General features: G+C 42.5%; 2 protein-coding genes and 1 long non-coding RNA gene across 7 annotated transcripts in view; 2 read left to right on the top strand and 1 right to left on the bottom strand.

Annotated features, from left to right (window-relative positions):
- The window catches only part of SH3BGRL (SH3 domain binding glutamate rich protein like), a 223,412-nt gene extending 217,252 nt beyond the window's left edge, over window positions 1–6,160 (top strand). For all 5 annotated transcript variants that reach the window (XM_067004768.1, XM_048076181.2, XM_013192221.3 and 2 more), the window contains one exon: window positions 3,320–6,160. In XM_067004768.1, coding sequence (XP_066860869.1) covers window positions 3,320–3,352 — 33 coding nt within the window. In that variant the 3' untranslated portion in view covers window positions 3,353–6,160. The remainder of the gene's footprint in view (window positions 1–3,319) is intronic.
- Window positions 6,161–7,429: 1,269 nt separating this feature from the next.
- On the bottom strand, window positions 7,430–7,870 carry LOC125184312 (uncharacterized). Its single transcript, XR_007168130.2, has 2 exons — window positions 7,677–7,870; window positions 7,430–7,585 (listed from the first exon to the last, which is right to left on the bottom strand). It is a non-coding gene; the product is annotated as an uncharacterized lncRNA (long non-coding RNA).
- Window positions 7,871–8,970: 1,100 nt separating this feature from the next.
- On the top strand, window positions 8,971–13,328 carry LOC106042945 (TLR adapter interacting with SLC15A4 on the lysosome-like). The gene is made up of 2 exons (XM_013192175.3): window positions 8,971–9,734; window positions 11,298–13,328. Exon 2 carries the CDS (start codon window positions 11,345–11,347, stop codon window positions 12,263–12,265), a length of 921 nt encoding a protein of 306 aa, XP_013047629.2. The 5' UTR covers window positions 8,971–9,734; window positions 11,298–11,344; the 3' UTR covers window positions 12,266–13,328.
- The last annotated feature ends 1,891 nt before the right edge of the window (window positions 13,329–15,219 follow it).

The following is a 15,219-nucleotide window of genomic DNA, read 5'->3' as shown; positions in this document are numbered from 1 at the left end:
GAGTTCTTCACTAGTATTAATTACCTGTTTTACCATTAGATTTTATTCTTTTTTTTCAATTGCACACTCCTGGAACAAGAGAAAGAGCAGTTAATATTTGTACTGACGAATGCACAAGAAATTTGGATGAAAAGATATTGCCATGAAAAAAACAAATTATTTCAATACAGTGAAAAAAAACTTGATTAATGTGAAGCTCTGTTGAGATTTTTGTACTAGAAAATACCTTGAAACCAGAGTCACTGGTTTTGAAATAATATGGTCTTACTTCAGAGTAATTTTTTCCTCCAGCTTGTTATCTGAAGCCTTGTTTTCCTTGCCAATTACAAACTGGGCTGCTGCTCTGCGGATGCAATGGGCTGGAATTCTCCTTTTGATTTTGATCGGATAGGACAAGCCTGCTTTATACATTTCACTTGAGGGCAGCAGGATCCTCCAGGTCACTTCGGTTTTCTTGTTCCAATGGATAAACACGCTGTTTCCTTTCAGCTTTAGTCATGTAAGAGCTGAAGGTCACAGTGTGCACATCACTCAGAGACCTAATTTTAAAGGTGGGTGATGATCAGCTAGTATTAAGCATTAGAAGCTGCAGGTCAGACTGAAACAGACAGTTTGGGAGCCAAGCTAATTCTAGCGGTAACTCCACTAGTGAGTGGTGCAGTGAGGAAACACTCTGCCTCGTCCGGGGTTGCAGAGAGCAAACCCTGGGATGTGTGCCCCAGCTGCACACAGCGCGATAGTTGTTTCAATCCTGTTTGAATCTCCCGGAACATCTGCACAGTGTTGCACGAAAGAGAGAGCAGGATGGAGCCAAGGAGAGAGAAGGCGGCCCTGAGACCACGGGGGGCAGGAAAACCCTCGCATTTACCCTCACGTGTGAGGTTTGGGAAGTGCAGTGGTACCGGAGAGCAGCTGGTGCCGTACCGAATCGGGTCATCTGTCTCTGTAACATCTATAAACATCACCCCTTTCCTAACCCGCTACATGGGTGCTCTGGCAGAAACGGTCTGCTTGGTTATTAGTTGCCCTGATTTGTCCTAAGGGAAAAAGAGGAGTTCTAAGGAGGAGGAACATGAACGCAGTTGTTCTCTGCTGTGTTTTCACTGCCTGCTGCAGCTCGGGGAGGCGCGTTGGAGCCGGTGAAGATAACCTTTGCATGAGTGCCCTTGCGCCCAGCGCGTTCTGCAGTTGCTCTGGCTTGCGGGATCCACCCCACAATTACATGATGTAAAAGGCAAATCAAGCTGATTGCCTGCTGCCAAGGAGGAGAAACTGATTTGTAGATGCTGAAATTGGCATTTCGAGCAGAGCCGCCTGCCGCCTGGCTCTAATGGTGTAGTTAACACCATCGTGCATGTTGCTAGGGGAAGGGAGAGGAGCGGGGGACCAACCTGTGTGCGACTGCACGAGAGGATTGCCTTGGCAGCAAACTTCCATTAAAGGTCCATTTCCATCAATTTCCATTGATTTGGAAAGGTGATTGCGAATGCAGAGTTCCAGCATTAATGCTAAAGAAAATTAAGAGAAGGGCTCGAAAGCGAGCATGGAAATGCAAATAACTGTTTTTGAGCCCGGGTGGTTTGTTCCTGGGAGTGAGAGAAATGCCAGGAATCCTCTTCAGCTTAGCGGCGCCTGTTTTGAAGATATTTATTTGATCCTGCATTTTCTAAGCAAAAAAGAAAACAAAAGAAAGAGGCTAGGTGTCACTTCCGTACTGCTTATGCTAACGGAGTTGCTACGAAGCCAGGAGAACCATCTCCTCTTTGTTACCGTTTCAAGAAGCACTTCTTTATTTTATTTTTTCCCCAGGCTTTGTTGTCTTCTCTCGTCTTCTCTCCCTTTTCGCCTGCCTTTTCTGCTGGGAGCTGACAGGGTGCCCCGGCACGAGCAGCGGGGGCACGCGGCGACGTCCCGGCCGCGCTCCTGGCCCGCGCGGTGCGGCCGGCGGCACGGAGCGGGGTCGGGGAGCTCGGCAGACCTGGGCCAGCGGTGCCAGCGAGCGAGCGAGGCCCTTCCCACGCCCCTGCGCTGAGAGGCAGCGCGATGGGACGCGCGTGGGCAGGCAGCCAGGAACAGACACCAGAGATATGCGTGGGGCTTCCTGCCCCGCAGGCTGGGGTCACTGCCTGCGTCCTCTCTCCTTCTTAGTCCTCCCCCTTTTTCTTAAAATGTTTTTGTTTTCCATACCGGCTCACATTAACAGTGATGTTGTCAATCCGTTATCTTCAGTATTTCTGTGCAGTCACCAAAGCAAACAACCTCATTACGTAAAAGCTAAGTTTAGCAGATTTCCTTTAAAATAAACCACACTCTCCACCCTGAAGGGCCACAGTGAGAGCGCAGTGACTCTGTTCATCCTTCTGTAGGCCACGTTGCTGCTAACAGGTAATTAAATTGATCTTCAGTCAGAAGGATGCTTGTAGAAACCGTTTTCAGGAAAAGAAATTCCTTTTACATCTCGTCTGTAATGTTATTTTCCCATTTGTGTGACCGCCTTACGGAAACCAAACACTCAAAAATGCAGGCCGTTGTTTTTTAATGATCCTTCTGAAATGTACTGAGAGATGTTAGGGGCTTCTGGTGTGTCTGCTAACCTGCTTCAGCTGCCCCCCTTGCTCTCGGCGGCTTCATAGGAGCGTTCTCACATAGCTGAAGGGCACCAGCTCCATACCAGGTCCCTCAAAGAGCTGCGGGCTGGGAGCCCTGGGCACGAGGAGCAGGGGGCAAGCAGCAGCCCTTCCCAAGGAAGGCATCCCTGCTTATCAGCCCTCTGGAAGGCAAAAAGCTCAGTGGTTGCTGCTGGTAGTCTGGTTGTGTTTAGTTAAAAATAAATAAAAAATATCTCTCCCAATACCTTTTTTTTTTTTTCTTTCCCCAATGTGGAGACTCTTTTCTTATATATGTAATATTCTTATCTATCCCTAGTTCTTCAGAAGGTCTTTGACCTCTAAATAGTTCTCGTGTCGTAACACGAAATGAGGCGTAACTCATTTTATCTGTTCTTCTGTTATAAACTTTCGTGGTCAAAACCGGCCCTGGGCGTGCGTGCCAGGAAGCAGGGGGAAGGCGAATAACCAGCACACTCCTGCAAGTCCTACTCGAGCTAGGTCAGAATTGGAGGTTAATCCAGTACCATATGGGACTTGGTTTATAATGTAATTGTAGCCAGTGGGGACTCTGAGTTGGGTTCCCTGCTGTTCTTTTCTTAATCGTGTACTACTGCAGTTTTTTTGTCATGTGTTGGTGCCTAACACAGGTGTGTGTAAGTTGCCATCGTTCACAAAGTACTAATTTATGTATTTCTGTTCTGCTCTTTCAGGAAGCTGAAGCGCTGGCGAAGCAGCAAGCATGAATTTCAACTGCCTTAAATGTTCTGTAAAGGGAATTTCCACAGCTTTTTATAAAATAGTAAAATTGTCTCTGCTTCAAGAAATATAGATGTGATTTCTAACATTTGATTGGTGCTTGCAGCATTCACCGTATATAATGCAAATTTGAACACGATACGAAAATGTGAACATAAAGGTAGAAAGCACAGGGTGTATTATTACTGAGTTGTACGCGTAGGAAACTGAAGCAATCGGACACGAATGACTTTCACGTAGTTTAAATTGTCTTGGCAATTCGTCTATTTTTGTGTAAACTCCAAAAAACTATCGTTGTACTAATAATGCAGATGTGGTTATACCTAGGGATCCAGCTATTTAAAATATGGGAAAAAAAGCACCAGTAGCTCACACCTGGTCAGATACTAACCTAGTGCCTGAGTTGCCTCAAAAATGTTACGGAAATACACCGTGATTTTCGGCCTCTTTAGATTCTGGTTTCGGATGAAATTGTAGGTGGTGTTGTGTAGTGTAACCATTGCAGTCACTTTTGGAAGTTACGTTTGTTCTTTTGTAGGATGGGTATTTAAGATTTGTATTGTAACACGCTGTACAGATGATAACAAAAAAAATGCCATGTATTTCTCATTTAAGTGATCCATGTGGGCTCTTTTGACAAAGAAAAAGGGATTTGGGCACTGGACGGCCTTTCCACTGGCAAGCTGATCAGGACAGCTAGCTGCCTGAGCATGCCTTCAGTACGTCTGCGTGCAAGAGGCAGTGCACATCGAAGAAGTATGTCCTAATTCCCAGGCAATGTTGCAAATAAGCCAAAATGGCCAGAAATGGCATTTCCTTACCTGTGTAAGGGTGAGCGCCTTTAATGTATTTCTCTACAAAAATACCAATTCACACTGCTTATAGTACTAGGCATCGTAATGCATGCTCAAGTAGTCAGTAGATTAAAATAGTATTTTTTCAAATTAGTAAAGTTAAATGGTTGAACAGCAAGAGCTATTGTAATTATCCAAGATTTTTTTTTAAGGTCTAACAACTTATTTCCATTGCTATTGCCATATCATGAGGCTATTACAGGAGCCGCGAACCTATTCAAGTGTCTTGTATTGGTGAATTTACCACGTGCAATATCAACCTGTCTGTCCTCCCAGTGCTCGCGAGGTAGCCTGGATTTCTTGGCCGTGTTCTGCGAAAACACAAATAATTACAAGCGCCCTCAAGGATAAGAAACAGGTTTTAAAAATGTGTGGGTAATTTAAAATGCATTATGCACCACATAATGTACTTATCCCCCAAAAGCATCAAAAAACGGTTAGAAAGGTAATTAGTCCTTGCTGTAATTGGAGGCTCCTTCTAATTGCTCTGCACACACACATTTTGGTTTTCTTGGCTTTATGAAGGAAGAGAAACAGGTGGCACAGTTCAGCAGAAGGCTGCAGTGTATCATGACAACGCGGTTAATCTACGCTTATGCTGTACGATGTACGCAGTGCTTCTTGAAGACGGTATAGCCTGGTTCACAGTTCAGAGCTTTAAAGTCTGAAATTAGGAGCAGGGTAAAAGTAAAAACTCGGGTTTACAAAGACGGTCTAAAGTGCAGTAATTAAATACTTCCTTCGCATTTCTTTGGGGCTTTTGTTCATGCAGGGAAACCGCTCGTTTTGTCAACATCTGTTAAAAGAGAGCTGCAGCTTCTTGCTTTGGTTGGAGCGCAGCTCGGCTTCTAGAGCGTTCGTGAGGAAACTCCCACAGATGTCAGAGCGATCGGGATCAAGCGCAGAGCCAAGCTAGTTAAAATCGTATTTATTTCACATTTTATCTGTTCTGATTTGGGAGCCAGGGAGTTGGTTTGGAGCTTGTGCTTAAAAAAGCAAGCACACCATCAAAATATACATGGATAGATTAATGTTGCCTTACCTTCAAGATTTACACACACACTTGTGCTTTTTCATTAACAGGCTTTATCGGTGATTACCGAATTTTTGTGAAACTTATTTCTAAGATCTTGTGGAAGTTGGGTTGCTTTTTAAGCCCGGTGTCTGATTTTTGTTGTTCACTGTGATTTCGCCTTTTTAAACTGAGGTGATTTTTCTTTCTTAACGCTGGTGTAATCTTTTTCTATCTAAATCAGTGGTCAAGTTTTTGAGAAAGTATTTAAGAATAAATACTCCGTGAAATCTTGTGAAGAAAGTGGAATTTGACACGAGTCACTTATACAGCCATGCTGATTTGCTATGTTTCCTGTGTAAAGAAAGTGAGTTTTGTGAACTACAGGCATTATTTTCAAGAAGCTGTAACTGAAAGTCGCTGCCAAATTGTGTCAGCTCAGCGACCCCAAACATGCTGAAACAAGGTCAGCCTCTGTTTCTGATGGTCAAGAAAACTGCCAAGTTAAGAAAGCAAAGTCACTTCCCTCGTCGGGTCCCCCATCCTTGCCATATGGTAGCGTTCAAACTGTATCAGCATTCCTAAGAAAGCTCTGTTGAGAAAGACTGAATTATTTCTTTGTCTGGGGAACAAGGCACCAACACAAACTGAAAAATACCTGAAATATTTCTTTGTTGTGGGGCTGTGTGTAAAATGCGCATTAACTTCGATGCGGATACCTTGCTTGAATTTAGGAGTGCTAGGAATGTGTTGCCTATCTGCTATTTTTCTAGTTCATATACCTGTCTTAGGTTAATGATGGGCGCAAGAACTGAATTTGTTCGTTTCTATTTTTTTTCCTATGTAGATGGCCAGCAATGAGGATTTAACTTGTAATATTAACCATTCCTGTATCATTCCAATAAAATTGTTTTAAATGCTTTCTCACACTATTGACTTTCTTGCTCGTTTTGTTTATGGTTTGAAGCGGTCCTGTGAGTTTCAAGAAGTGCAGTCCTCAAATGAAAATATTTGGTTTTAAAGTACGGGATCTGTACAACAAAATGGAAGTTAAGCATCCACTGCCGCACGTTAAAGCTGTTGGATCTCTCACCTCTTGCAGCTAATGGGTTTTAATTACTTGGGACACACCTACACAAAACAAAGGCTTTGGAGGTTTGGGGGGTTTTAGGAGAGCACTGAATACACTTTAATTAAGCTGCTGATTTCCTCTTCTTTCCCTAAGGCAGTTACAAACTGAAAGCGGACAGGGGAAATCAGCTGCACCCCATGCCTGTAAAGCTTGCCAAACAGCTTCAGTTTTTTTTTCCCCAAATGTGTAATTGATTAGCTTTATGCTGGTCACAACAGAGGTACTGTTAGTTTTCGTTTGTGTTGCCACAGAGGCAACATACAGGATGTATTTTTTAAACTAAAATTACTCATTTTTACCTTTTCTGTGGTGCCCACAGATCTAGCAATTGCATTCTTTTAAGCTTTGTGTACTGAAGTGTTGTACCGGAAGATAAAGACCTTCCGTCAAACTATAGGAGATGCACTCTCAACCCCTAAACTGTATTAGGATTTGCTCAAATCCCAGGTTTCAATTCACACGCTCTGAAGGAAACCAGTGGCTTAATTCTTTCTAGGGTGGCTTGTGAGCAAGCTGCTTGCTTGCCATTTATAGGATCATTTTTCTTCTGTCTGAGCAACTAAAATACAACCGAGAGCTAACAGTTACATTGACGGCTTTGAACAGTGTATGCTGCTTGTCTGTCACACTTGCCCTTATTTTAAAAAATGGTGCATAATGAAAGGTAGAGAAAAGGGCTTCTGATGGCATTTCTCATTATTATGATTCCCATTTACTTTCCCTGTATATACACTTCACTTGCATAACCAAGATAAATCTAATTTTCTCGTCTGTTTATAAAAAGTCTTAAAATCAAACACAATTATTCATCAATGTAAAGCTCGATAAAAATCAGTTTCAAAATTCTGTTTAGAAAACTAACTGCGTGTGCACATTACGTTTACCTAACTTGCTGCTTCTGGTTACAGAAATTATTGCACTGTAATAATAATAAACTTTTCTGCCACCTAACGTGGGATTTTCTTCATTTCTCATTAAACATTTAGGCCACCTTAAGGGGAGGAATTAGCTACGGGGGGGTGAGCACTGGGTCCCGGTGAGTACTGAGCACCCTCGGTATTCCAAGTATACAAAACACATTTATTTAGTAAGCTGCGTTCGTGAAATATCAAGTGCCGGGCCCAGCCCTTTATGCGGTAATTCCTTCCCTCGCCGGTTCGTCTGTCGAGGACATCTTCAGGAGCTTGGAGACTGCGTTTTCAGTCGCTTGGCGCTCGAAATCCTTAAAAAGAAGAGAAAAGGGGCATCGTTATGCTCGCGCTGCGACCTGCGCGGCGATCCCTGCTGGCGGAGCGCCGCCGGCCGGCGCTCACCCCGCGGCACCGCTCGCCGGTCAGCATCTGCGGCCGCAGCGCCCGCGGGTCGCCGCCTTCTCCCGCACCTCCCGCAGCGGGCCCTCGCTCACGGCCAGGATCCGCCTCACGGCCGCCTGCCGCTGCCTCACCGGCGGGGCGACAGCGCGGGGGCACCGGGGCCGTGACGGGGCCGTGACGGGGCCGCGCCCCGCCCGTACCTGCCTGGAGGCGGTGACGCTGCTGTAGCAGACCCGGATGGAGCCCATGGCCCCGCCGCCGCCGCCCCCTGCCGTCGCCGCGGCCAACCAACCGCCAATCAGCGGGCGAGGCGAGCCCGCCCCGCCCTTCCCATTGGACGCGCCTCTTGGCGATCAGCTCTGAGGCCCGCCCCCTCCGCATGGCGGCGTGGGGGGACCGGGGCTGAGGAAAATGGCGGCAGCCCTCCTTCCTTCCCTTCCCTTCCCTTCCCTTCCCTTCCCTTCCCTTCCCTTCTTCCCTCTTGAAAACTTGAAGAAGTCTCGGTTGTTAAAACAAAATGCATTTCAATGGAAAACAAAAGACTTGAACCACCTGCACTTAGGAAAAATTAGCTTCTGCTTCATATTTGTGTGTACATAAAAGGCATAGTTGGAGCTGAAATAAAGGACTTTGTTTACATGTTGTGATTCTTATTGTTCGTGTAATATGATAATGTAATATGATTGTGTATGATAATGCATAATGCTGTAGTATTTATTTTTCTATATGTGAATGATGTAGTTAAATTTCTTTGTCCTTTATACATTTAAATTTAACTTCGGGGTTCAGACACTGTTCCCTTATTGACGCTGCTTCTTCTAACTGCAACCTGTATTCAACTTCTGAAATAAATTTAATTCCGTCTCGTGCTGATTTCATGTCTGTAAATACAAGGATTTTTTTTTTTTTCTAAGAAGATCTTAGCAGTAAAGATATTCATTTTCTCAGATATCGGTGCATCTGACACCCGAGTGGAACTGAGATGAAAGGTGACTTGTTTTTAGTAACTCACAACTAACTTGCCTAACTTGATTTCTTTCTCTCCATCTCTCCGTTACTTTGCTGTTTTGTTGAAGCTGCTTCAGCGAAAAAACGTGAGTGCAGCTGGCACTAATTACGAGCTCGGTGAAGGAGGCGAGGTTTAAACTGCGCGGAATTTGAGGCAGCCAGTTTCCTGTGAGGCCTGATCCCCTCCAAGGCGGGGGGCAGGAACGCTCTGTTGAAGTCACAGCCAGGTCTACCATGCAAAAATTAGTCACGTAGGATGATTTAAAAAAAAAAAAAAGTCATTTTAAACAGCCTTTAAATATGAAACCAGTTTTATATAAATTCGCTGGGAATAAAAATGGTTTGCATTCTCCTCCCATAAAAACAAAAGACTTCTGAAATGGAGGTGAAAATGAGGGAAGAGGAATAATTTTAAAGAGACTCCGCTGGACATAGAGGGTTATAGTTACTACAAACTGCACATTAATTCATTTCTAAGGCACATCCTTATTTTTCTGCCAAAACTTGTTGAATGATGGGTTGCAATCAATATGTTGCTATAACGTTATCTTTGCACTCTAGTTTTATTTTACATTTGGGTCTCACTCCTATCACTACACTAGCAGTACTTATTTAAGAGCTTTTGTCTAAATAACTAAACTTGCATAGATGGAATTGTTTCTTGGAATCCAGTTTCAGTTTTTGAACAGCCTGATGAAGCACAGACACCCTGATTGTTTAATAATCTTTGTTGTTTTTAAACGATGTGTTTTGGCAGCTACCAGCTCATCGGCATTGCACCCCAGTCAGAAACATCTCAATTCATTTTTTAACATACTCCTTTAGATTTGCTGTCACTCTGTACTCAAAAACTGCACACTTTTTCCAGTGGGATCACTTCTGTTTTAAAAGGACAACAAAATGGGGAACTGAATCATGTGTGCTTCAGTTATTGCCCACACAGTCGGCAGTGAAGAAAGAGTATGTGAGAGTCTGGTCTCTTACAGCAGCCGAAGTAGGAGACTTCGGGGCTATGTGATTATCTACCTTTCTTACCCTACTTAAGAATTGGTAAGTCCGGCTTTTTGTCCTTTTCTTTTGTTATACCCCACCCCCTTTTTGTGCCAGAACGGTGGCACCATTTACTTTATTTAAAAGAGAATGCAATTCTGCTGCAATTACCATATTTTAGCTTTTATATTAGCACTGTGAGCATTTTCAAAGCAATATAGCAAAATTTTCGAGCATGTAAGGATCTGGGTACCTGCAGCCTGTTTTTCAGAAGTGAATGAGGCATGCAGTATTCCAAATACTGTTGACATTCAGCAAGATTTAGACTGCAAAATACCCTTATTTCTTTTGAAAACAGCACTTAGTTTCCTAAGTCCCAGAAGTGCTGAAGAAAATGTTGCCCTGCTTTTTGCATATGTAAATGATTCGGTAGATAAAGTAAACAGTTATGCTAATGTAACCAGGAGAAGGCAGGGTGTACTGCCTTTCTTGCCTGCTTTGGTCTGACTTGCAAGCATTTCCAAATTCCAGTGTTACATTCAACTTCTGGGAAGGAGCAGTGCAATTTAAGCTAAAAAACAGCCCTGAGAAAGGAAAAAACAAGTGCTTGTACTGTCACAATGCATAAATTTACAGAGGGAGTAGAAAACTTCCATCTATCAAGTAACTGGAGTTTTAGAATAGCTCTCTGGAAGGAGTACTGGGATTAAAAACAAACAAAAAAAGACCTAACCTATCAAGTTCCACTGCAGAACAAGTGAGTTAGAGTATGGTTTGGCTGCTGATAGTTAGCAGCAAATGAGCGGAGTTGCGGAGGATCTTTCCGGTTATATATCAAATATCATGTTAAATTTGCAGAGGTTTCATTTGGGTGGAGAGCTATCTGGTGACTTGTGTGGCATCACTACTGGTGTAAAGTGGCAGCACTGTGAGAAGTAGTGAGCCTTAATTGCCTTAATATCAGTCGAGGTTTTGGTGTATTTCTTGAAAGCGTAGGAAAGGGCATGCCAGAAAGTCTTGTTCTTCAGGAGTTTTAGTGTGTGCTCTCCAGTAAAACTGCCTCATCCCTTGCCTGCCTTCACTATTTCAAAACATGAGAGTGCCAGAGACGTGTGAAGGTGCTTGAAATATGCAGAAATTAAAAAGATATTTGAAGCACAGAGGGATTTTCTTGTGTTCGTCTTTCCCATTTTTCCACAACAGGAATGGTTATGATCTTTCCCTCGGTGAATTTAGGTCAGTCTCGGCTCTAAATGGAAATCAAGTGAAATCACTTTGCTTTTTTTTTTTTTTTTTAATCCTTACCCAGTAGCAGCTCACGAGTATGCACCACCTCAACTAGCCACAATGCAGAAGAGATACCTAGGTACGGAAATGTGATATTAGAGATGAAGAATCCTGTCAGTGCCCCCTTCGTATCTTCAGAATGATTTTGTTGACCTGAGTATAGAGATTAAACTCATAGAAAAGCACACAGTTTGCTTTTTACTAAAAACAAATGTTCTGGAGACAAAGCAAAATCACAGACTGTCTCTATGAAATATGCACTGTTCATTTTTTATTGTTATACCTCTTTTTCCAAGCAAGCTTGAGGTCTTTTGCTCATCTTTTTTTCCCTCACAGGACTCCATGGAACTGTGGTGATTAGACTGCAACTCGCACTTGTCATCATGCTGGCAGAAGGCATCTTAACTAGTCTCGTATATAAAGAAAGCTGTCATCAAGATAAGCCTCACAAGTCTCATGCAGCAAAAAAGGATGAAGAGGGAAACTGGAGAGAGAAACTTGTAGACGACCCCAAAATTACAGGACTTGCTGATGGATGTGAGAAGCAGGATAGGATCTCTGCTAAAAGCGACATGGAGCGCAAGAGAGTTCCTCAGCAGAGACCCATACTAGGGTTTCCTGCAAGAGATCAGAAAACACTTGTTGAAGGAACCGTATCACCAGCTTTACACATCCCCAGAAGAGAACAATATAATGAACAGATGGATTTGTATAGATCCTGGTCATGCAACAGCATATATCAAAACTATCCTGACTTACATATTGGGGGAAACCACGTGGGGGACCATACATGTGATTCAGGATGTGTTTTGGACCACGTGTGTGATGAACCTCCTGATGGCCCTGTTATACTGTCCATAGACATTCCTCTCGGTGAGTCTCCTCCGTGTGAGCACCCTGACAAGCCAGGCAGTAAGTCCCTGCCTGGAGACGAAGCTGGAGAAAGGAGCATGATGCTCTGCGAGGAGCCTCTGTCAAACTCCATGCTCAACGACTACATGGAAACAAAAGCGGCGGAGTTCTATAAACTGTTTTTTGAAGAAAACTTGACCAGGTGTGGCTCTGTAAGAAACCTCCTCACCTGCAGTTTGATAAGGAACAACCTGAATCAGATCAGCGTTCAGATATCCCAGGAGCAGAATATAGAAGCATCGAAAGCCAGAGAAGTGCTCTTACAGTCTTTAGCTTTGTTTAGTTTGCGCAATACTACCAACAGAAGTAGCTCTGAGTTCAGTACTCCAAACTTACAAATCTCAAACCCAGCGTGTGTGAAAAAGAGCTGCAGGACGCAGTTTACATCATGACTGAAGTGCTCAGCTGAAGAGGTGAATACAGTTCAGATATGAATATTTCACTCTGAGGATTAAATTGGGAAAGGAAAACATTTAGACACCACAGACTTTTTCAAATAAATGTTTTAATGATTAAATCGTACTTTGTCTATGGCACTCATTAGCACAGGAAGTAAATGTCACTGTTTTCTTTTTTCCAATGCAGAATTTGAAATGAATTAATCTCTAAAATGCTACGTGACCCTGTTTTTAAAATTTATACATTCTCCTTCTAAGGCTCTGGCTGTATGAGCAATTGTACTCGTGTTTCATTGAATCTACTCCTGCAAGAATAATCAATCAAGGCAGAATTTCTGGTAAAACTTTGATCTAAGAGACGGATCCACCCACCCAGTAAATCAAATGGTCTTTGTTGGACTTCGGATTAGGCTATATAGTTGAAGCCTACATTTTGGACATTCAAGTTCAAATTTTGCTTCTGCAAAGCTTGATCACAGTGGCTAAGAAAATATTTATTTGGTTTGAAAAATCTCATTAGCTGATGGAGAATTTCAGGACTCTGAATTATTTTGTATATAGTATCAAGCACAGGAAGTGTATCAACATGAAACATCAATCAAGACACATTTTTATTGCATGTATATGTTTATACTGTGTAGGTAGAGTATGTTACAATGAAAATCTAAGTGAAATAGTTGATCACAAATGTAAAAATATTTTCTATAAAAATGTTTTCCTTTTAAATATAGCCTTACCTCTATGATGAAATCCACTTAGCTTTCCACCACTGTATTATATGTTCAATTTGCATTTTCAGTAGGCAGACTCTGGCTTTATTTCCTTGAAAATGAAGCTCCTGCAGCCTCAGCAAGCTAAGACTATTGCAGCATTCCTGAAATGATAGTGCAAGCTTTCTTTGTCTTCATTTGGAAATTTAAATGCAGATTTTGATACAGAAATTTCACTACTTAACTTTCAAACCTATTTTCTTCCTTTTTTATTACTTCTCGTCACTAAGTATATCAACTGGAAATTAATCACTGTGTCGCCGTTATAAAATGATAAATGAATTAGGCTATTAACTTGTCTGCGGAAATTTTCTTTTAATAAGGGAACCTCTTTATGTGCACAATGACTAAGTATGATTTCACACGTCTGCAGTTCTGGGTTTGCAATCCTGAAGTCCAATTCCAAAATACACCAACAAACTACACTTATACAATTGTAAGCTTCGACAATGCACGCTGACGTGCTAGTTAAGTCACTTTACCCAGATCCTGATGCCACTCAGTGGACAGCTATGGGATGAGTTATAAAGCAGAGCTTCTCAGTGAGGCTTGCTATCAAACCGTGGATGTAAACCAAAACCTTCTCTGTCTTTGAGGCACACCTCTTAAACTCTGATGCGTAATATGCCTTTTTTAAATCTTTGTCAACCCTCTGAGAGAACGCGAAGGATCTATGATCTCTAGGTAATAATACATCAAATGCAAACGTATTTATGCTTGTAAATCAAGGCCCTTGACATCCGATCAGCCCTTTGAAGACATAAAAGTTGTTTTTTAATCCAGCATCTTCAGTTGTTGGGCTTCTTTAAAATCATCATCAAGTGCTGGAATTTATAACAGAAGTATCAGTAGGCTTGAAAGAACGCCTCAGAACAGTGAGAAGATCTGAATTCACAAGGGATTCACCCTGAAGCTCTTAATTCAAGTAATTTAGCTCGATCAGTTGCATTTACTGTAATAGAAACTGTGTGACGGGGCTTAGAGTTAAAATTGTACCTGTTTTGGCCTATACAAAGAAGGACATTTGCAGGGAAAAAAATAATAATGTACTGGACTCTTAATAAGCTCTACCTAAATAAAGACTGCACTTTCATGGCACGGGGCTTCTTTTGTAGGAGGAAGATGCAAATGCCACTCTGTGCAGTCATTGTGTATGATGTCAAACAGTCTGCTAAATATAGCGGGCTGTGTTATGGAAAGGGAACTGCAAAACTTTCATGTGTCTCGAGATTTTAACCCTTTCTGATGCCTTTCAGTCTCTTTCGGGATTGGTGGAACTTAACTGACGTGTATGCCTTGGTGAATTTATGTATGTAATATCTAATACACATTCAAATGGAAACACGTGGATTTAATATGGCTTGTGCATTCAAATTTAAGACCAAACCTCAAAGCTCCAAAATGAAACCTGTGACCGTCAGCAGTCACGGCTCCTCAGTCTGTGTCTGAATAAGACTAGGCATCAAGCCCGCCCAGGACCTGAGTGGCACGAGTACCCCTGGTTTTAAGGTGTTTCGAGCTTGGAATTACAGAAAATTGGCATTTTTCTTCTCTTGAATTGCCTGCAAAGCTGGACGTTCATTTCATTTGAAAATCCCATTCCTTCTCCTTGTTTCTCATCTCGAATGCCTAACTTTCAGTCTTTTATGTCATTTTTGCAGGTAGTCTTCGATGTGAGGTAGACTTTTCCACAACAGTGTTGTTGTGAAGACGTAAGTGACCATTCCTTGCCTGATCAAAAATTCTCATTGACCTTAGTCAATGCAAGAAGTATAACTAATGCTGAAACTAGTTCGTGTTTTCTTGTACGACGATAGGAAAGGATGCTCTGCTTTTATTGTGCACCACACTAATTCTGTGTGTCTCATTAATCACCTTCTCAGCACTCAGGATCGAGTCAAGTCCTTTGGAAGAGGCCAAATGTCTTCATTAAATTCTGAAGGAGTCCAGAACGGGCAGCACCCTAACTTGTTCCTCAGGAGAGGTGCAGGGAATAAGTTATCTGAAGGTGAGAGGAAAAATATTCACAAGGGCATCAGTAACCAAAGGGTTTGCAATTAACCATAGAAAAAAAGTGCTCTGTGGCATTTGTGCTGCCTTGGCCTAGCCTTTTACTTCCTCTGGGACACATTTATAGTTCAAACCAACGTCTTGAAAGAAGTTAATTGCACAAGGTTT

Source organism: Anser cygnoides, chromosome 13 (genome assembly GCF_040182565.1).
Source record: "Anser cygnoides isolate HZ-2024a breed goose chromosome 13, Taihu_goose_T2T_genome, whole genome shotgun sequence".
NCBI lineage: Eukaryota > Metazoa > Chordata > Aves > Anseriformes > Anatidae > Anser > Anser cygnoides.
Note: the sequence above shows the minus strand (reverse complement) of the source record. Positions and strands in the feature narration are given on the sequence as shown.

Bases quoted from the DNA above. Each gene is read 5' to 3' on its own strand.
- LOC106042945 (XM_013192175.3), top strand. From the start codon at position 11,345: ATGCTGGCAGAAGGCATCTTAACTAGTCTCGTATATAAAGAAAGCTGT.